Here is a 23,506-nt window from a genome sequence, read left to right on the forward strand (position 1 = left end):
TCTGACGGTGTTGGGGACAAAGATCAGGTGGCCTCCTTGTCCGGAAGAGACACAAAGGCCAGATGAGGGAGTGTCAGTTTGGAGCTGGCTGGGGAAATCGGGAGAGGCCCAGAACTTGGGTCTGGGCTCCCCACCCCCCAAGATGGACCTGACTGAGGGGTCCTGTTTTCTGTACCTACAAGCTCTGTTTTAGACTGTGTTCCTGTCATCTAATAAACCTTCTGTTTTACTGTCTGGCTGAGAGTCACGTCTGACTGCGGAGTTGGGGTGCAGGGACCTCTGGTTGCCCCAGGACCTGCCTGGGCACACTCGCTGCGGAAAGTGCATGGTGTGGAAGGGCTGAATGCTCCGAGGTCAGACCCAGGAAGGTGTAAGCTTCTTGCCCTGGAGACAGTATTCTCAGAGAGGAGGCTCCCCCAGAGTCCTGACTGGCTTTGTATGGAGTTGTTCCAAAGCATCCCAGCATCCCCTTCCACACCATGCGCTTCCCGGAAGTCCGCACAGGCACTGACACTCCCTCCTCTGGCCTTTGTCTCTTTTCCAGGCATTAGGAGGCCACCTGATCTCTTTGTTCTCCAACACCTTCAGTTGGCACCTTGCAGGGGGGTGGCCCAGGCCATCAGTTGCCTGGAGACAGGGTGTCGGCCATTCTCTGTGCAGACGGCATCACACTGGCCCTCTAGGGCTTTACAACAATCACACCCCCTTATCCCACCATCTAGAGCCTTAAGAAATGCATTGGGGAAACTGAGGCACACAGACAGTACTCAGAGAAAACACCTGTATATGACCAGTTACATACTTTGAAGGGTGTAAAATAATCAAATATTGTGCTAAATACAATGATACTCCAAACTGTGCAGGAGCGTGCTCGGTGCTGGGGGTCAGGGCTGTGGGAGGAATGGGTACAGGGGGATGTCCGGATCAGAGGGGCTGGGCTCGGAGCTGGGGTCAGGGCTGTGGGGGGAATGGGTACAGGGGGATGTCCGGATCAGATGGGCTGGGCTCAGAGCTGGGGGTCAGGGCTGTGAGGGGGATGGGGCCGGGGGTGTGCCCAGGTCCGAGGGGCTGGGCTTGGAGCTGGGGGTCAGGGCTGGGTGGGGAGGATGGGTTTGGGGGGGTGCCCACCTCAGAGTGGCTGGGCTTGGAGCTGGGGGACAGGGCTGGGTGGGGAGGATGGGTTTGGGGGGGTGCCCATCTCAGAGGGGCTGGGCTTGGAGCTGGGGGTCAGGGCTGGGTGGGGAGGATGGGTTTGGGGGGGTGCCCATCTCAGTGGGGCTGGGCTTGGAGCTGGGGGTCAGGGCTGGGCCTGGGGGGTAATGGGGTCAGGGGGTGCCTGACAACCACCTCCCTGAGACCCCCCCAATCCAACCCCCCTTCCCTGCCCCCTGACCGCCCCTCCCCCCACAGAACCTGTGCCCCCTGAGTGTCCCCGGGACTCCCTGCCCCTTAGCCAACGCCCCCCCGGCCCCGGCTGCTTACCCCCGGCTCAGCGCGCGCCTCGAGAAGCGGCCCTGCCCAGCGCTGCAGCCGCATGGCTCCCGGAGGGGGTTGAGCTCTTCCCCGCTCAGAGCCGCGTGGTCAGGGGAGGAGCCGCTCGGCCCGGAGCTCCCAGCCCCGCCCCCTGACCACGCGGCTCTGAGCGGGGCGGAGCTTAGCCCCGCCCCCCCCAGCCAAGCTGCTGCTGCTGCGCTGTGTAGGACCCGGCGCGAACAAGCGGAGGAGGAGCGGCCCGTCCTCTGCAGCCAGGCGGGGCCGCGCTACCGGTAAGGGGCCTCCCCTCTCCCCCAAGCGGAGCCGGTAGCGCGGCCCTGCCCCGGCTGCAGGGGACGGGCCGCTCCTCGGCTCGCAGCGGCAGGATGAGCTGGGGCCCCAGCTCTAGGCACCAGCTTGTTTTGCTGGTGCCTAGAGCCGCCCCTGCCGGGCGGGGAGGGGGGAAGCTCCAGCCGTGGCGACGGTGGCGGCGGCGGCGGGGGGGGCGCTCCAAGCAGGGGAGAAAACATTGGTGGGGCAGAGCCCCTGCTTGGGAATATTCCTGGGGCTAAAGCCCCAGAGCCCCATATAAGTCGGCGCCTATGCCCAACTCACGACCCTCCCAAACGCAACATGACCATAAGTTGTAAAGGGCATGACTAGGGGTGTGCATTGCAGGTATATTTAAGCCTGCTAAGAAGGAGAAGGGGAACGGGAGATGAGAATGGGGGAATGGAGAACAGGGACACAGGCAAGTCTCTGTGGCATCAGAGCTGGGAATGGAACACTGGGAAACAGAATCTGCCAGCGTGTAGAACTATGGATATGCTTGCTTGGAACTAACCCCAATAAACATTGCATTGCCTGCACTTTGGACTTCTGGTCTTCTGCTTTCTGTCTGCGTGACAAGAACCAGGGCACAGAGTGAAGGGAAAGCCCTCTAACATTCAGAATCACCATCCCTAACTTTTCAGTGCCTAGAAAAATCATTGGGATTCACAAAGTCTGCATTTGGCTCTGCCTAGGCTCCCTATGAAATGAATGGGGAGAGATAGGAGCCTCAGTGTGGGCTAGGCAGCTCCTTGCCTAAACTAGCCAATGGGAGACGTCAAGTTGAGGGGTGTGTGCTAAGCCTCAGACCTCTCAGAGATAGATGCCTAAATCTAGGCTGCAAGGAGATGCCTCCCTCTGCTTGGGATTCTCAGCTGTCAACCCTTTCTTGGTGTTAGTCACTTACGCTATTTTAGCAAGAACCAGAGGGGTAGTACAGGGGAAGAGAACCACCTCCTTTGTAACCTTTAGCCCTGTGGTTATGATACTCATGTGGGATGTGGGAGACGACCCAGTTCAAGTACTCCCCTCCAGCTGAGAGGTAGGAGGGATTTGGACAGTGATTTGCCACTTCTCAGGTGAGTGCACTAGCTACTGGTATGTGGGATATTCTGAGGTAGGGCTCCTCAGTTTCTCTTGAGAAAGCTTTTTGACTGTGAATAATAAATTAAACAGTCATCGGAGCATGGGAACTAGACCCTAGATCTCTCACCTCCCAGCTGACTGCTTTACCCCTGCGGCTACAGGGTCACTCAAACTTGCATATTATCTCCCTCTTTCCCCACCCCCCAATCCATTTTGTATAATTTTGCCTATAAGGACCCAATCCAGTAGGTGAGGTCTGACTATATTTATGGGATCAGGCCCCACAGCTGAGATAGGTGGAAAAAAATGCCCCTCTTCCCCCAGTTCATGCATCACTCTGGAGCTTAGGTATCTGGAGGCCTGGTGTGCAGCTGCAACGTGCAGACTCAGAGGCAAAAGCATAGGTATCTAGGGAACTTTTACTGCAAAAATTTAGGTACTGAATGTCGACCTTACAGGGTTCAGGTGCAGCTACCTAAAGGTTGTGTGAATCAGTGGGGCCTGATTCTGGTATTTAGGCACCCAAGTCCTCTTGTGAATCTACCCCCAATGTCACACCAGACTAGGTCACTCTTTTTCTAGACCCACTCCTTGTAATACCGTGATCGGTTGTTACTAGCTGCATCCCCTTGGAAAGTCAAACTGATCAATGAATGAAAATTTAGGTGTAAAAATGTTCATGGCACTGATCCTACAATCAGATCCATGTGAGTAGAAACTAACACCCATTCAGAGCCCCACCAAATCCAGTAGGGCACTAAATGGGGACAAGGATCTACATATATGGATTGGACTATCCAATTGGAATTGTGCTTAAATCTTTACAAACATAAGAAACTTGTGGAAGAGTCTGAAAGGGATTAAAAACCCAGTCAACAATAAATATATAACCCAATCTGAACAATCTGATTTTTTTTTTTTGCGCGCTTTGGAACAAACACACCACGACAACTGGGGGCAGGGGAAGGAAGTTGCCCTAAAGCGGGGAAGTTATGTTCTTTGAATGGGCATATTACCCTCAGTGTTGTGTTATTTTCTATTGGAAAATATTTTATGGCTATAGCCCTCAGACCCTTTAAATATGTTTAAAAGCCATCACGCAGAAAAATGTATAATTCTTTTTATTAGAATGTGTGTAGAACTATGTTGGTACCTCAGTTACCTGACAGTATTCATTAAACCTATAGTTGAATTCCCTTCAGCCATAGTCTCATTCCTTGTGTTTTTGGGGGGGTGGGAGAAAAAGGGGGCACACCACACACCTGAGTTATTAGGTTTCAACACAAGAGCTCAGGGAAGGGGAATTTCAAGATCATGCTCTAGTAATTCTTTGTGTTACAACTTTAAGTTACAAGGTTTTCAATTATTAAAAGTTCCTATAGAAGTTATAGAAATTTTCAGGTCACAAAAATAGCCAACTGAATTTAGGTGGCTATAAACAATGTGTGGGATATACAGTATGGGAAGAGGATTAGCATCATTGTTTTTTGCATCAGAGTCATGAAAGAAAAGCTTTTTAAAGATGCTAGGTGAGATCCTGGTTTCAGTGAAGTTAATCAGAAAAATTCATTGATCTCAAAGGCGTCAGAATTTCAGCTCTTATGGTTGATAATGGTTGAGGACTCTCCACTTGCCAACATAGTTAGTTTCAAAATTAGAGTTGAACAAACATGAATTGAGCCAATGATGTAAACACAGAGTCTAGGTCCTTTAAATGTAGTAAATTTGGGGGCGAAATAAAGTAGTTGCCTACAGAGCAATGGAAGAAATAAAGCGTGTGTGTGTAACGAGCAAAACAGTTTCAATTTCCCAATGCTAATTATCTCCATTTGTTCTTTAGTTTCCAGTTTTCCTCCTAAGGTAAGCTAAAAAAAGCATAATATCCCAACGTGTGATATATCGACAGCATCTCTGCTATATTGACAGAGTAGCATCACAATGTTCACTTGTCATCCCTAGTTCATTTACAAAGTGTAATCTGCAGACTTCTTTAACCACTCCACTTCTTCAAAAATCACAAAGTAGCTACAACATTAAGATTCAGACCTATAATTCTCTCAATACAGATTTGATAGGCATCTCTTCCTTAACTGCATACAAAAAGGAGCTCATAAAAGTATATTTTAATGTCAATCATAGTGGAAAATGATCCCCCACTCTCAGAAGCCTTGGAAGACAGGCCAATTGTTACTTACAGACAGCCCCCTCAACCTGAAGCAGATACTCACCAGCAACTACACACCACAGAAAGACTAACCCAGGAACCAATCCCTGTAACAAACCCCATTGCCTTCTCTGTCCCCATATCTACTCTAGCGACACCATCATAGGACCCAACCACACCATCAGAGGCTCATTCACCTGTACATCTACTAATGTGATATATGCCATCATGTACATGGCAGAGAGGCATTGCTGGCACATTGTCCAAACCCAGCACTCTCTTCATAAAAGGATAAATGGACACAAATCAGACACTTCAATCTCCCTGAACACTCAGTAACAGATTTAAAAGTAGTCATTCTTCAACAACAACTTTAAAAACAGACTTCAAAGAGAAGCTGCTGCACCATCAATTTGGGCATGAATAGAAACTAGAAGTGGTTGGCTCACTACAAAATTTTCCCTCTCTAGGTATGGACACCTCCTCCTCTATTATTGGGAGTGGACTACATCCACCCTGACTAAATTGGCCTTCAACACTGGTTTTCTCCCTTCTCTTCATGTGTCAATCTATATTTATTCTCGTATCTGTAATTTTCACTCTATGTATCTGAAGATGGTTTTTTTTTTTAACCACTTAAGCTTATGCTCAAATAAATAAGTCTTTAAGGTGTCACCGGATTCCTCGTTGCTTTTGTGGATACAGACCAACATGGCTACCACTCTGATAGGATGTACAGCTATAGAGCTGTACATCTTGAAGCATATCTGTGTTTGTACATTGCAGTTGTACTGAACATTTTACCTATGTTGATTTCAATTCTCTATCCATTTGAAAACAGTGTTCAATTAAGAGAAATTTATGTTTCGTGGTATTATTGTACTTTAGTGCTAACTTAAAATCAGAAGTGTTCTAGAAATGCAAGGTTAAGTTCACCCGAAACTTGGTATTTGGAATAGCAAATACTCAAAATATATTAAATTACCTTAAAGTTTTGAATGGAACAATAGACATTTTCCATTTATGAAAACAGTTTCCCATATTCATTGTGAACCCACCTCTGGGTTTCACTGAAAATTAATGTGGAAGTCAGGAGAGAAATGTGAAGAATCACTAATGGGGAAGTGTCTATTCTATTAGTTATTATTTACAAAATTCTGTAAGATAATATTGCTGTGATACTAACTTCATATTTGTAGGTAAAGAATACTGATGCTATACCCTGAGATGAGAATTAGCAAAGGAAGCTTTAAATTTTGCATGTAGGCTGAAATTTGTCTGTATACAGAAGACCACATGGTGCAGTATTAATCCAGCTCAGGGATAGGCTGGAAGTCAGGTTAAGATCAGACATCACTGGAATCTCAAACTTACTTTCAGTTCATTTCAACTTGGCCTGAGATCTCATCCTTGTGGCATTTCAGGTGAACTAAAGCAGAACTGGAAGTTTTGGATCCACCACAAATTAAAGGGTGGCTTCTTAAGGCTGCCATCAGTTGGTGTGAAAATCCTAGTTATCATATCATTATGCATATATCCAGAAAAATACAAATATGAATACATGCATAAGCTATCTGACAAAACCCATTTAAAAGGCAAAAGCAAGCCTTTTCTTAAGAATGGTACCCCCTGTTCATGATATTTACATAAAGGATATGCATATGATACATTAGCAACTTAAGACCAAACAATGAGACTATGGAAATTCAAGAGGAAATGAGGCCGTCTGCCATTTAAGATAGCATCCTCAGAAAGACATAGCATCAGCAGTGTATGGCCAACTACAGTGTTATTATTTAACCTGAAGTGTATTTTTGGTTATTGTACTTTAAAGATGCTAAGTGATATACAGTTGTTCAAGCCCGAGACCTTTGGGTACAAGTGCCTTAAGATTTAAAATATTCTTATTTTATGCATGTGTTCATGCAGTCCCTTCCACAAAGGATTACCAAAGCAACATCACAGTGGAGCTTACTTGAAACAAAACTTCAGAGGTTTTCCAAAAAACAACAACATTTTTCAGTGAGAAGCAGAAGGGTTATAGAAGAGCAAGATTAAAATAGACAGACTTATTTGATGTCCACTGTCTGCTAATGTACCTGGTGGTATAACTATTTTATATAAAGTCCCAGTGTCACTAATATCTGACTTTTTAAAAGGAATTAAGATATATGCAGGTATATATTAGCATGCTAAAGTAGTTACACCATCAAATAACCTTCTTATTCTAGTGTACAGTATTATTTTCCTTCATTTTTATTCCTGCTTTCTTATTCTGTGCCACTCAAACATATTGATCTGCTATGAGACAGACACAATGTGCCAATATGATCTCAAAGAACAATTTAGATATTGGACTACTTGGCCCACTTTAGCACCACTATACAAAGACTTAAGAACTGCTGGTGAAAGTATCTTTAGAAAGGCATCTCAGTATCTTTTGTTACTGCAAATAAATTGTATAAAAGTTTGAACTGCAAATGAAAATTAAATAGTTTTAACTGAAAAGCTAACTTTCAGAATAGTATTTACACTAAAGATATGATTTATTAGCTTTTTTCAAAAGGCATCAATATATTTGATTATTCACTGATGAGTAATTATTTAAGCAATACTATTACAAGTGCACTCTTATGAGGCAATATATTCTCTAGTGAATAAGTTACAAGGCTGATCTTGTTCAGAGAACTAGATAACCACCTTAGAAACTATCACAGCTCCACTTTTACTGCAATTTTGCTTATTGGTGTTTGTATTGTTGGAGTATTTAAAAAAAAAGGGGGGGGGGCGGGGAGAGGCTACGATTAGGGCTGGCCAGAAAACGAGAATTCTGTTTCATGGAAAATGTCTAAGTTTGCAAATTTGTTTTTCTGCATCAGGACAAAAAAAAAGTCACACCTTCCAAAAAATTTCCTTGAAATAAAATGAGACACGCTGACTATGGCTTGGTGGTTAGGACACTTACTTGAGATATGGGAAACTCCAGGCTCAACCTCCAGATAAGGCAAAGTAGAGACTGGAACCCAGGGCTCCCATGTTAAACACAAGAGCCCTAACCACAAGGCTACTGGGGCAAGCTAACTGTATCTTTTCAACTCAATATCTGTCTCTCCCCAGTATTGAACCTGAGCTCTCTTCCCAGCAAGATGCTTGTCAAAAAAAGCAAAAAAACAAACACACATACATTCCGGTTTCAACCAAACAGCATTTGAAGACAGAAAAAGGTTTTATATATAAAACACAATAACCCCAAAACCTTTCAAACTGCTCTAGTTATGATAAAGATATGGACTTGCTAACACACCACCCCGCCCCCCGGCTCAAATACTCCAGAACAATTTGTAATGGAAAAATGGTGAGGAGGAAGAAGCTGGGTCCTGTGAGTACAATAAGATATTGAAAATATTGCACCCCATTCACAGTCCCATAATCCATTTAAATAATTCAAAGTAGAATGTGTATTTTAAGGTAAGTCATTAAGCATTAATTACATATTCAAGGGAATATTGAGCCATTCCATACAGCTCCATACACTAGCTCAGTGCCACACAGATGTGATGGAATGTAGGTGAAATTATTGACAAACTAAATTGCGTACACAACTGTCATCAAGTCCTGCTTTACAAAGCCCCACTTGATAGCAGCAAGACTCGAAAACACCTCTGATCCCACTGCATTCTTTCTTTAAACATGATGGTGCAGAAGTTTGGCAAGTCACTTCACCTCTATTTCCCCTGCCATTTATCTAGAAAAAGCATATAATTTAGTGAGACAGACCGCCTCTGCGTGTATGAACATGGTAGCTCATTGGAGCACTAATCCTGGTTGTGACCTCTAGGTGTGTGATAAATGAAGGGTGAGGGGATGGACACCCAGCCAGCTAGCTAGCTACAAAATCCCTGTTAACAGTTGTTCTCTACTTGCTTTACCTGTAAAAGGTTAAAAAAAAAGCCCATAGGTAAAAGGAAAGGAGTTGGCTCTTTTGGTCAGGTGCCCATGGGAGAGCTAGAACTTTTTAAAATTGGGAAAAAAAAACAAACTTCCCCTTTGTCTGTCTGTTGTTCTCCAGAGAGAGGAGAGACAGAGCAGCAATGCTGTAAGAAGGTTTAAGCCAGGTATGAAAAATCAAACCAGACCTAGGAATTACTTATCTGAAACCCCGATATGTAAGTAGATCAGGGAATGTCTAGAAAGATGCTATTTGGTTTCTCTTATTTCTTTATGGCTTGTGGACACACTTAAAAATCACAAGTACCTGGGGTAGCGATTAAAAGAATTAGGTACAGAAATTTAGACAAGGAGCATTCTCAGAAAGAAATGGTTAGAGGTGGTTGAGAAATGAGAGGAAGGAAGACAAGAGAAAGAGAAAGACTTTAGCCAAGGGTTGGAGAAAACTAAAGTCACTGGTATTCAGGACAAGTAACAATTAATAAGTACATAACATTTCCCCACATTGATCCATTTTTTGTAGTGATCCCACAGACTGGGCCCCTCTGGGGAATGTTTCATCCCAGTCTCAAAGTGGGAGAGCCATGTAAAGGGGCAGGAGAGTGTGTGTGTATATGAGCCTAGATAGGAAGAGCTAGGTTGCTCTCATCCTTCATCCACTCCACACCAATACTGTTGATAAACCCTTCCCCCAAACGCTCTTCTTTCTAAGAACTCAGTCCTCAAGAGGCTACATCCACCACAACACTCAGTTCAAAACACCTCCACCAGCCCCCACACAGAGATTGAAGCTCCAGGAATCCTATTTTATCCAAAATTGCACAACTGGCTGCCATTGCTATTGGAAACAAGACTCGAGAAGCAGCAAAGAGTCCTGTGGCACCTTATAGACTAACAGACGTATTGGAGCATGAGCTTTTGTGGGTGAATACCCACTTCGTTGGATGCATGTGAGAGACTGGAGAGAAAATAGAAATGTGGCTGCACATGCTGGGGGGAGGGATGAGCAGGGAGGACTGGCATTAGGGGACAGCAACATAGGAGAATGAGCCAAGTGTTATCCAGCTGTGTAGTTCCATTAAATTTAACGGGACTCTGTGCTTCAGTAACTATACATGGCAGGAGTAGCCATTTGAAGAAACAGGCCCAAAGTTTGTATGTGCAGTGCAAATCAATAGAAGAATTTGTAAGTGTAACAATGTTTGAGTGTGCTTATTTATACGAACTACCATGCAATATTCAAATTACATGTGAGACCATGTTTTGAGTACATAAGGTCCGATCATATAACAGATGCTTATATGATTTCCTCAGAAACACATTATTTTTAAAAGTAAACTGCATTTTCAGGTATAATGTTGGATTAAGTCTTTCAATCCTCACTCAGGCTGTTTTAGTGGAAGTTATCAAGTGGTATTACAGTAAAAGGTAGGATTACTAAGATGAAAAAAATATTAAACTTAGTCCCTTTCCCCCCTTGTTTTGGGCTTGACTAGAGTCAGACTGGGAGGGGAATGAAGATACTTGACTGTAGCTCCAAAATCACCACAAATTATACTCATAAACCAAGAGTTGCTGAATATTTCCGTTAAAAGATCCATTGTGAAATAGTTAATGCTGACATCTACAGTCATTAGTCTGCAGAATTAATATCCAGTTGAGATTGATAGATGCAGAGCTCATCTCTCAAAGTTACTGCTTCAGATTCAAGACTTCATCAGTTCTCATTCAGAATGGTTTCTTCATAACCAGAGGGGCTATAAAATTGTTTAATTTTTGTTATGTAGAAAGCTTGAATTCTGCAGAAACAGATGGGACGAAAAAAAAGGGATACAGCATTTTGGCCAGTACAAGCTCACTCTAAGCCCTGGTGGTTAACTCATAGGAGCACAAAAAGGTGGGTATAGATATAGAAGAGTAACTTCTGAGTCTTAGTGAAAAGATTAATGGGTATAAAAGACAAAGCTTAGTGATCTGTTATATGACAGACATGGCCAAATAAAAGCAGATTCAAGTCTATTAACATGTATAATTATATTCATTCCTTTAAAAATTGCCTAAAGCTCAGCTGGATTTAATATTTCCTTCAATCAACATGCAATATGTGCTGTAGAATAAATTATGAATAAAATATAGACAATATGAAGCAAGAGAAATAGACCATTAATTTAATTCCATGACATTTTCAGCATCACCTTTGTTAAAGTCATGGATTTTATTCAAATGGATGTTATAGAGCTTTTGAGGTAAGCAATCTTTGAAGTCTCCTCTTTATTTGTTGTTACAGTTATCATGAAATGTCAAAGAAAGATAGTTTATTACTATCAGAGGTGCTTTATTACTCATTTAAGGAGGAATATCAAAATGAGATTCGCTAGCCAAGAATAGACATATAAGGTCATAAATTGTCCATGTTACTTTATAGGGTTACCAGATAGCAACTGTAAAAAAAAAGGACAGGGGTGGGGTGGGGTAAATAGGCACCTATATAAGAAAAAGACCCAAAAACCAGGACTGTCCCTTTAAAAATGGGACATCTGGTAATCCTATTCCTTTACGAATAAAAATTGGCATTGTAATTATCCGTTTCCCCCAAGAAACTCCCTGGGGTTGGGGTGGGTGAAGGCTTTATTCTCCCCGACTTGCTTTTGTGTATCTCAGATCAGTCCATAATTTGTACAAAAAAATCATGTTATGCAGCTCTTTTGTTAGTTACATTTGAACTTCTTCCTAATGCTAGAACTTGAATTTCATTTCAGGCTACATGCTAGGTAATGAGGGGGAAAAATTGTTCAAGGGGGGAGCTTATACAAATGCATGGATGAAAGATGCAGTATAATTGTGTAGAGAGGATTCAAAACCCATTTAAATAAGAAACCCTGGACCATAAAGTTGCATTACCTACATAACATCCAAAAGTAGAATCAATCCCACATTTGACTACACCCACACAGATTTCTACTGACCTCAGTGGTGTAGGGATAGGTCTTGCACAGTCAACTGAAGGTCTCAGGTTTATTAAGTGGAAGAGTTAAGATGAAATAAGGCACAGCTAGATATAGGAAAACCCAGAATCTTACCTTCCATTCATGGGTACTGCGACCAGTTCTAGACTATGCAGACAGAGACTGTTGTTTCCTGTATGTTACCTAATAAAGACAGCTACATGGTCACAGAAGAGAAATCACAAAGTAGTATGCAGTACATTAAATGATGTGGCATTTCCATTTATGGTTAAAAATAAAAATTTCTCAGCCAAGTTCTGCTCTTATGTCAATTAATTTTAACAACCAAATTCTGCTCATGTTTGACAATGTCTGCAGCTGAAACCAACAGTCAAATATTCTTGCCCTGACCCAAGAGTCAGTACATGTATTCTAGACATACTTGGAACCTATCACGCCGCTAATGCTGCTAGCCTATTGTATTTGTAGGCTCAAGGGAAAAAAAATAGAGAACTATATTTGTAGATCACAAAGGCGAAGTGGAGCTTTGCTTGTGAAGCAAAGTGATTATAAATGCAGAATGCTTAACATTACTCAGTCCAGGCAGAAAGTTTCTTTGCTAAAATAGCAGCAAAGAATCCTGTGGCACCTTATAGACTAACAGACTTTTGCAGCATGAGCTTTCGTGGGTGAATACCCACTTCGTCGGACGCAAGAGTGGAAATTTCCAGGGGCAGGTAAATATAAGCAAGCAAGAAGCAAGCTACCTCTCTGATACTTTGCTAAAATGTTTGCAATTTAATAAAACTCTTCATAATGCTAAAAATAGCAGTGCCACCATCATCTTAGAGCTTTCAGGTTAACAGGGCACTTACCCATTTCTTTCCTTATTGCTTTTTTTAGGTACTTCTATCAGGAAGAAGATTGTATGCTATACCTATTGGAACATGAAAGCTGCTTCAGCACTTGGTTATAAGATTAGGAATTTAGACCCCATTAAAATGCCCAACTTTAGGTGCCTTGCTGCCTAATGGAATGCACAGCCCTAGGTTAGGCATCCAGACTCCCTATACTAGGGATAGTTAATTATTTTTTGTCAAGGTTCAAATTTCTTGGTAACAATATAGTCAAGATCCAGACTCCAGAGTAAATTACTTTCATTTTGTTTTCAGGACTTTACCGGTACTGCTGGAGTCCTGAGGGGGGCATGGCCTCAGCAGGAAGAGGCATAGCCTCTCAAGATTTAAAGGCTCTGGGGCACCGGCTGTGGCTGGGAGCCCCAGGGCCTTTAAATCAACCCAGGACCACCAAGCCTTGCCGGGCTGGGGCTGGGATTTAAAGGGCCCGGAGCTCCTGCCGCTGCAGGGAGCTCTGAGTCCTTTAAATCCAGCCCCAGTCCAGGCGCCGGAGCCGCAGGCGGGATTCAAAGGGCTCTGGGCTGCCTGCTGCGGCGGGGAGCCCAGAGCTCTTTAAATCCCTGCCGCGGAAGCCGGTGCGGTATGGCACAGTGTACTGGCTCTTGCCGGTACGCCGTACCGTACCGGCTTACTTTCACCTCTGATGATAAGTAAATAAAGATGTTGGGATCCATTCAAAAACATCTGGTGATCAAGATTTGGCCTGCAGTCTATTGACTACCCCTTACAATGTATATGTTGTCTAAGAATGAAATCTGCAAAAGCCTGGAGGCTTTCAATTATGATCAATGTTTTATAGATACCACTGAGTAAACAAACATCTAAAATGAAATAATTTGGACTCAGTGCCATAGTTCCTACAATTTTATTGCAGGCGCTGAGCTATGTGCAGAAAAAGTAGCCATTTTTTAAAAAAGGTCTAAAAATGCCTTAAGTTAGGCACTCATTTTAAATTATAATTTGTTGTTTTAAGATAGAGGTAAATCTTTATGGTCAAACTAAGGTTTGTGCAGATCTTACAGTAAGTTTACATATTTGATTTGCATTTCAAGGGTCATATAGCTGGTGTAACTTTATTAAGTTCAATAGAATTACAGTAGGGATGAAATTGGCCCAGTGCATCAATTTCTGCTTCAGTTGCAGGTGGTGAACCTTCCGTTGACTGGTTTTTTCACTTCATGCATCAGATGAAGTGTCTAGCCCACAAAAACTTATGCCCAAATAAATTTGTTAGTCTTTAAGGTGCCACAAGGACTCCTTGTTGTTTTTGCTTCTATTGACTGAAACAAAAATTACATCCATGTTATAGCAAAACGCGGCTCCAAATGTGGACTTGAAATCTTAAAAGCCACAAAGGCAGATACTCACTTGCACAAATTAACCAGTAATTGTATTGGTGTTACCCAGAATTTACATCAGTTTAACAATGCAATAATATGGCCCATAAAACCTCTCTCTCACTGTCTGTATGCTGCTAACTGGACTATAGCTGAGCCAGAAGACCAACTGTAAGGTGCTACAGCAAACATGAAATAAGCCCTTTTTGTGCTAAGCTTTATGTACGAATTAAGTATTAAAAAAATAAGATCCCATATAACAAAAGGTGCCAAATGTAAATAGAATCCAGGTGTCAAACTGCCAAATGGAAACACAGTCCTATAGAAACAATTAATTATGCTGATATAGAGTACTGAAAAACTAAGTCATAACTACAAAATTAGCAAAAAACCCAACATTAAATATCATAGTGCTGGATGTTCACTTATTTTCTCCAGCTATAGAATAATTTGTAAAGAGTGTAGAATAGTATTCAATGAAAATTAATGCATTTGGGTTTGATACTGACTTCTGTTGCTTATCCTGAAAAGGATATAAGAACTAAAATATTTAAGAATAGGAGGATTGTACTACTGACACCCCCCCCCCGCCTCCCCCCCACACTTTAATTCTTAAGTGGATGGATAAATTATGAGTAATTTATCCACTTAGGAGGGAAACATATCACCTCTTCCTATCAAGTAGAAATCATTATGCAAAAATCCTTCAGGGGTCTGTTAAATCAAACACAAAGAGCTCTTGCTAGAGCATAGCCATCCAGCCTACTTTCAAAACCCCCTGCAGGAGGCCAGGCTGTCCAGGTATGCCCTCTGCAGACAAAAGCACACCCCCTCCCCCACCTCCACCAGGAAGGCTCTGGTTCCTTCATAATTACCTCACACACACATTCCAGCATTTCAACTAATTCTATTGCTACTTTATTCATTCCACTCCCATGCCCCTGGCCACAGCTCTTCAGTACTTCAATCATTTTTCCTGGGCTCGGTCCTTAGTTTCCCCTCTAACAGTTGTTCAAAAAATACCGTCCTCCCATTCTGTGATTACATGAATGCAGAAAATACTATGGTAACTGCCCTCTATGGGTCCGCCTGGGCTTGTCTCAGTGTCCACTCTCCCTATGCCCTCTTTCTTTCTGAAAGGAAACATGCTGCTTCACACAGCTACAACATAACACAAAGCATTTCACTCCAGGCTGCCTTTTCCTCTCCAACCTTTGGCAGGCCCTTTCCAGATGCAAAAACTTCCTACCTTCTCTGAGTTATCCCCTCTATTTATGTAATAATCTCTGATCATCCCTAGTCAGTTATAATTAAGTCTCCGTATCATGTTCAGCTGGCGAATAGCTACCAGGTCACAGGCAAATCTGAGCCCGGGTTTATACTGGAAACTTATGTTGGTATAACTACATCGCTCAGGGGTGTGGAAAAAAAAAATCACACTGCTAAGCCACACAGTTATAATGACCTAACTCGCGGTATAGACAGTGCTATGTCAATAGAAGAGTTTCTCCTGCCAACATATCTATTGCCTCTCTGGAGAAGCTATCAGCGTAGATAGGTCTTCACCACGTGCTACAGAGGCACAGTTGCACCGATGCAGTTGTGCTGCTGCAGCTCTGTAAGTGTACATAAGCACTGAGCCTGACTTGTCTTAAAGGATCAGCCAGCCTGTGAAGCCCTCGCAAGAATCAAACAATTTTGGCATCATGAATATTCTTGGGTCTGGAGGCTCATGCTTTCAGAAGTGACTAGTGATTTCAGGTGCCTGGCTTGAGACTTTGAAAAGGCTCAGTTTTCAGCAGGGCCGCCCAGAGTGGGGGCAAGTGGGGCAATTTGCCCCAAGCCCCGGGCCCTGCAGGGGCCCCCACAAGAATATAGTATTCTATAGTATTGCAACTTTTTTTATGGAAAGGGCCCCCGAAATTGCTTTGCCCCAGGCCCCCTGAATCCTCTGGGTGGCCCTGGTTTTCAGAGGGCTGGGGTGCAAGGTTTTTTCTGAAAAGCAGGCCCTTTCAAGGTGCTGGACGGGTAAGAAGACTGGGAGGCAGAGGGGTTGGGCAGCTACCATAGGAGTGAACAGGCAGGAGGGGGGAAAAAAAACAAAAACAAACAAACAAAAAACCCCCCAACAAACTCCTGCCAGCAAGCTTCTGAAATGCTGCTCAGGGACAACACTGTAGAAAGACTAGCAGACAAGATGAGGTAGGAAGGAGCTCGGGGCACAGCTAGAGTTGGTGAACTTTGATGCAACTTATCTAGCTTGAAGGTCCTGAGTTGGAACCCAATGGAGTTGGCAGGCCTGGGTTCCCCTACCAATCCCGATAGACATAAGAGCAAAGAGGGTTTTCAGCTACGTTGGCACCAGGAATAGACTAACAACTCTACCAGCCTGAGTGAGCTCAGGTGCCATGACAGACCTGGCTAGAGGGGACACCATGGTACTGACACATCAATTTAAACACCCAAACACCTTTGAGGATTTGGTGCTTTTGTACTTATGAACTGACTTTCAGTGACACTGAAGTCATAGTTAGACTGCTAATCACTTGGGCACTTTTTTTTTTTTTAAACACACCCCCACCCTAGGTCTCAGTGACAAATTTAGTTTTCAATTGTGTGTTGCCAAGCCAGCATCACCAAACGTGTGTTGGATCTGGTTTTATACTGAATGGATATCAGTCATCACCGGTGATAGAGTAACCATTTCCTTTGGCTCTAATTAAAAGAATGACACACTATAGAGTACTTTCTAACTACGGAGAAGTCGATCACAGCCTTGCCAATTTACATGGCTTTCAATTCACAGAGTGGTAAAGAAGCTCAAGTAAGCAGTTGAAAGAAAGATCAAAAATATGTTTGACACAAAAATAGATAAGATAGATACATAGAATAGATACATAGATAAGGCCCCAAAATGTCAAGGTGTTCTACATGGCTATGCTCATATAAAGTTCCACTGAGGTCAATGTGAATTTGCGCATCAAAGGTTTGACACATAGAACAGCTTGCAGGATCTGCCTAAATTTGACAGAGGAAAGAAAAAAAAAAAACACCCACAAAAACTCAGTAAATTTTAGGAAGTGAATCTGGGTTTGCTTTGACTCATAGCGAAGACAGTGGTGATTTGCAAAATCTAAACAGATTCCAGTTTACAACTCAAGTGTCTCCAAACTTTGACTGTGTTGCAATTCTGGGTTTGGGTTAAGTACTAGCTCTTCTTACAGACTTTATATTTTAGATAAACATGTCTCTCCTCCCCAATTTCACATAAATATAAAAAAAATAGAATATGGATGCAATTTAGGAAAGCACAGAACATAGGAAACATTTTTGCCTGAATCTTAGGTAACATGTTTACAAACATTTATATTTTCTAGTATTATGCAGAAATAATAATGTTCACATTCCAGAACTAAAAATGGACTTGGAATGCCAATAAATGGAATTTTATATCATGTTTGTTATCCACTAAATAATTCATTGTTCCATTTTATACACACAGGCTTTAATTAACTTACTGACTCAGAGGCATGATACTGCTAATCCTTTCATTTCCCCAATCCCCTATCCTCCCCCCCACCAAAAAAAAAAGGTATAAAACATGTGAGTGTAAGCATAAGACTGGGAGTTTATTAAGAAGGAATTTTGCATCAGAAAACCTCAAACAGCTGGACCCTCTTCTCCCCAGCTATGGGGACCAGATTGAGTAGTGATTGGTAACAACTGTTAACTACTGGCTTTTTCTTGGAGCCCTTGAGGCTCCAAATCATTTGCCCATACAACTGTTTTTAGAGTCATTGTCAATGGTATAAACCCGATGCTAATTCAGAGTGCCATTTTCCTTCAAAGTTCACTGTATGCATAAGACTTGTAATACAATTTATTTGTCTCGGAAAAAAAATCTAAAATGGCTTTAAAATTAGGAGCTGAGCTGAATACTTTTGGAAAAATTTCAAACAATTTCATATTTTAAAGCAATATGAAGCCTCTATTTTCCAATACCCCCTCAAACATTAGTGTTCCATTCAGCCACAGTTTTGCTTTCTCTCTCTATAACTCAAAGTCTCACTGGCAGAGATTCATCCAGTAAGGAGCAGCTTTTCAAGGCATCAGAGATAGGGATAGGAGAAAGGAGGGTGAAACCCTTTACTTGTATTATCTTCCAGTGGTATTCACCTTAACAAAAAGGATACACAGTCAAGTGTTATGATAGTAGGAGCAGCTTTTGCTGCTTTAGAGAGTTTAAAAAAAAAAACCAAGTGATCCCAGTGTCTACTAATCCCTCCATTATGCAGTTCAGGATAAAATATCTCACTGTGCCTGAAGATTCAGGCACAACCTTTGTCTTTTTCCTTTATTAGACCTAAATCCAGTTACTTCTTATAGTATATGTTTGTATACATTTTTGATTAGTAAAGGTACTTGAGAACATTTATTTTATAGGTATTAAAATTGCACACAATCTAATTCAGGAGGCTGCCTGTATGACTTAATAGGAGCTATAATTCCTTTTTTTCCCCTGGTTCTAGTTTACTTAATTAAGTATTACACTAGAGGATCCCTTAGTTCCTCTCATTTTTTCAATCTATTTAATGCCAACAGATCACTCCGATCAGTGTCTGTACTCTTATTCACCTTAAAAACCTGTACAGGTTAAAAGACTTGCCTGGTGCCTAAAGCTATGACCTCCTCAGGGATAATGCAGCAATATCTGGCTTAACTACAGCAGAAGTCCTGGTAACCCCTGAAGTCATAAGAAAGTTATTTAAGCCTTTGCCTTTTTACTATCTCCCAAATAGCCCCTGCTGGGTGAAATCTCCTGCTACCCTAGAAGAGACTTAATCACCTCTGGCTGGATGAGTATTAACAGTTCATTTGCATAAGTACTTGTCATTATCATTAAGTGTGTTTGCTTTCAGACTTTTTTTTTTTATTAAAGTCCTTATTAACTCTTTCATACCTGAAGTTGGAATCCTCAGCCTGGCAGGAGCTGCCTGATTTATCTGCTATGAACAAGTTCTGTATCTTGAACATCAGTATTCCCATTCAACTCGGACAGTTTTCCCCATCTACCACAGTGACATCTTATGGTAATGTCTGCTGGAGGCATCCCCTGCTGAAGTTAGCAATAAGCATTTTGAAAGCATTTCCTCTGTTTTCATAGAAAGGGATAAAAACTAGACCAGGGGTCGGCAACTTCTGGCACGCAGCTCGCCAAGGTAAGAACCCTGCCGGGCTGGGCCAGTTTGTTTACCTGCCACATCAGCAGGTTCAGCTGCTGTGGTTCACCGTCCCAGGCCAATGGGGGCGGTGGAAAGCCATGGCCAGCACATTCCTCGCCTGCACCGCTTCCTGCAGCCCCCATTGGCCTGGGACGGCAAACCACGGCCAGTAGGAGCCGCAATCAGCCGAACCTGCCAACGCGGCAGGTAAACAAACTGGCCCGGCCCGCCAGGGTGCTTACCCTGGTGAGCCGCGTGCCAGAGGTTGCTGACCCCTGAACTAGACTAATTCACCTGCTGTTGTATCAAACTAAAATAAACTATATATTCAACAATTAGTATCTCACATATGCTTTAAAATACACTAAATTCTTACACCTATTTCTTCTCAGTGTAACATATGCAATGTTGACATGCATTCCACTCAGTTTCTCTGTCTACGTTACATGCCAGCACACATGTATGTCCTTGGAATTACTGTTTTCAATAATAAATAGTTTTATTAATAACTATTAATAATTTATTTAATAAATATTGACATAATCTTTCTCCAGGAAGACTCTTTGGCAAGGGGATAGAATGGATGAACAGGGGGACACCAGGTTCCATTTTATGGGCATCCACTTTTCAACAAGAGAGAACATATCACTACAGAAATTAAAGCCAAGGAGTTCAAGGAAACCTATTTGCCATGAAATCTAAAAACGGGAAGCAAATGAGAGGAAATGCAGTGAATACAGTTTGTCAGCAAGCTATAAACGGAGTAAGCTTTCAGAAAGGGTAGTGTTTTGTCATTGAGCAAAAGTTTGACAATGTTATAGGAGTAGGAAACCTATGGCATGCATGCTGAAGGTGGCACACAAGCTGATTTTCAGTGCCACTCACACTGCCCGGGTCCTGGCCACCAGTCCAGGGGCCTCTGCATTTTTATTTAATTTTAAATGAAACTTAAATATTTAAAAAACCTTATTTACTTTACATACAACAATAGTTTAGTTATATATTATTGACTTATAGAAAGAGACCTTCTAAAAATGTTAAAATGTATTACTGGCACATGAAACCTTAAATTAGAGTGAATAAATGAAGACTCAGCACACCACTTCTGAAAGGTTGCTGACCCCTGTTATAGACACTAGGGCAGGGATCAGCAACCTTTAGCATGCAGCTCACTAGGGTAAGCCCCCTGGTGGGCCAGGCCAGTTTGTTTAACTGCCGCATCTGCAGGTTCGGCCGAGTGTGGCTCCCACTGGCCGCGGTTTGCCATCTCAGGCCAATGGGGGCTGCGGGAATTGGCGCGAGCTGAGCCATATGCTGGCCGCCACTTCTTGCCACCCCCATTGCCCGGGAATGGCATGCCAAAGGTTGCCAATCCCTGCACTAGGGCATGCCTGCTTTCAGCAAACCACCTTAAAACTGAATTCTCTCTATTTACTGTGCACCTGTTTTATTCTCTATAAATAGCACCACTCATCACCATATTCACAGCTGAAATTTACTTTGCACCTTTTTGCAATAACCTAGCTTCTATTTCAATGCTTTTGTAGCAAGAATTAGCTGATTTGTAGTATTAACTGATACAGCCAAATCAGATTCACAAACTTTTATTGCAAGCACTTTTGCCTCATTCTTAATGAATAAATATATTTTAAGGCATCTTTTATTATAAACAGTAACATGAAAAAATGAAAACATTCTTGCATTTTAACAGAAAAATGGGCTAAACACTCTAAACAGAGTTGGAGGGAACCTAGTACTGACAGCGTGTTTTTAAGCTTGAAACATTTTACTTTTCAGGAGCTGAGAACATCTCTCTTTTAATAGAGTTATCTTGTTTGTCAGGCTTAATCTCAAAACAAACAAAGTGTAATGAAGCATTAGTGGCATTTTATAGCCAGTTCATTATAGGGTTTAGTGCACTAGTGAAGTTTTAACTAGCACCAGCAGGGTCTGCACAGACCCGTTAATACACAACACATTAGTATGCTTTAGAAATCACACCCGAGAGCGCACATTGCCCCATCATGTAGACAAGTCCTCATTCTGTGTCAAGTTTGTTCATCTGAAAACTGGACACGTTCAATTTGTTCAGCTTTATTCTGTAACAATGCTCAAGAGCCTCACTGGACAGCCAGTAGCTTGTAAGATAGTGTGTGTTTTGTGAGTGCTCTTCTTTCAGTTAGGAAAGTGGTTTTGATTTTTTTTTTTAAAGGCAGTTGGTAGTCCCCTTGATGATCTCTACTATTTTGTAGACCTTGAAAACCTCTGGGCTTGTGCCACATACAAAAGCATAGAATATTTTACCTATTCCAATTTGTCCACACTGCCATTTGCTTCCAGGGGAATTTGGAATCCCCCCTCCCAGACACCTCTTCTAGTTTTCTGCCAGGTTCCCTTCCAGAATGCGGGATTTGAGAGGCTGCATTTAGTTAAGTTATGAGAGATTCAGTTTTCTTTTATCCCAATGTAATCAAGATGTGACACACATGTATGCATTAAAAACAAAAACAACAAAACTATTTCCTAGCCCCAATTATACAATGTGTATCGGGGGACAAAGATTAAAACTCATGTAACATGGCAAGGGGCAGTAGCCACTGACTCCATTCCCTAATATTACACTAAAAGCCTTCATTTATCCACAAATCAGATACAAAATATGCAGTAGCAATAAGAACACTTTGTATGTACAGGGAGAAATTAAACATTAGGATAGCAAACAAACACCACACACCTCTTTGTGTACAGACTTAGCTCAGCATGAGGAATGACAACTCCCACATTTTAAAAAAAAATGTTATAAGGGAGTGAAAAATAGGGGTTTAGGATAGAATGCCTCCTTCAAATCTAACAGTAGCATTATACAGTAGTGTCAGTTGTGGGAGTTCAAAAATCAAATCAGACCCCAAAACTCATGAGATTAGCTCCCACAGCATGAGATTTAAAACTATAAACATTCTATATAAAAATGGGTGTAAGTCTCTCCTCTGACTTTTTACTTCATCCTGTTCACTCTTAAAGGTGGGAAACAGCATTGACATCTCTCACAAATGTAGTGAGGCAATTTTGGTCCCCAATACTAAAGCTCTCACTAGTGGGGCCAACTGAAGTCAGGGCCCAATTGGGGGTACTGAAAATATAAAGTCAGAAATATAGTATAAGCTCTTCAGAGCAGAGCCTATACAGTGACTTAGGAGCTGCAGCTAGGATTCACCACAATTCTCTCAGTTAGGATGTGCCCATACTGCAAGCCCAGGTGCCTTTGCAGCGTGCTGTGACTTGGTCCTCTACTCACCACAGGTGGAACCTCCTCCTGGCCATTCTGGGGATTAGCTTCACAAGGGCAATAATACATCTTTCCAGGGTTGCATGCTGTCTCTCTCTGGGTCTGCAGCCCTTCTTGCTCACTGAGCTGCTACTGTCTCTTGGTGACTCAGTCCTCCAGCCAGGTCACTATACATGTTTTCCCCTTCCGGAGGATCAAAAAAGTCTTTCAGCAGCAATTTTGGGCAGTCTTTCCATTCACTGCCTCATTGCCAGGTTCTCTGTCTTAGATAGTCTGCTCACTCACTGCCCTATGTCTTCAGTGGCTAGCAGGGAAACCCAGGTCCACCCTCTAATCTAATCCAGCTCAGGGACCCTTTAATTAGCAGCCAAGGTTATTTTACTGCCTTTCCCACTGTATTGAGCTCTCCCCACCCTCTGTGTTTGCCAGCCTCTCAACTCCCTCCTCAAGAGTAACTTCAGGCTACCTGTCCCTACAGCCTGCAAACACTCCTTCCTTCATTCCCCCAGGTAATGGCTGCAGATTTTCCTAGCAGCCCCCTCTGCTTCCAATTTTCTGTCTTGATACATCCAACACAGCTCATTCCTCCCCAGCTGGGCTCCCTCTCTGAATCAGGGGATTGCTTAGACACCTAATTCCTCTCAGCTGTGGCCCATCAGATTAATCACCTCGTCTCAATCAACATTAACCCTTTCATGGCTGGGGGGGGGAACACCCCATCCCACCTGGTAGACATTCAAATAGCCGTGTAGACATGGTGACACAGGCTTCAGCATAGACTAGCAATGTGAGTATGTA

At 42.6% G+C, this 23,506-nt stretch overlaps 1 protein-coding gene across 4 annotated transcripts in view; it reads right to left on the bottom strand.

The window, feature by feature from the left end:
* The window catches only part of ROBO2 (roundabout guidance receptor 2), an 855,475-nt gene extending 832,269 nt beyond the window's left edge, over positions 1–23,206 (bottom strand). Inside the window, exons 1-2 of one of the 4 annotated variants that reach the window (XM_045002139.1) lie at positions 22,718–23,206; positions 19,161–19,313 (exon numbers count right to left, since the gene is read on the bottom strand). Coding sequence is in view for 1 of the 4 variants with exons in the window: in XM_045002135.1 (XP_044858070.1) it covers positions 12,082–12,088 (7 nt within the window). In the remaining 3 variants the exon portion in view is untranslated. Of the gene's footprint in view, positions 1–12,081; positions 12,151–19,160; positions 19,317–22,717 lie in introns of those variants that run through there. The other 3 variants (XM_045002138.1, XM_045002137.1, XM_045002135.1) reach the window with 3 other exon arrangements.
* Positions 23,207–23,506: the final 300 nt, after the last annotated feature.

Source organism: Mauremys mutica, chromosome 1, assembly GCF_020497125.1.
Source record: "Mauremys mutica isolate MM-2020 ecotype Southern chromosome 1, ASM2049712v1, whole genome shotgun sequence".
In the NCBI taxonomy this organism is placed as follows: domain Eukaryota; kingdom Metazoa; phylum Chordata; order Testudines; family Geoemydidae; genus Mauremys; species Mauremys mutica.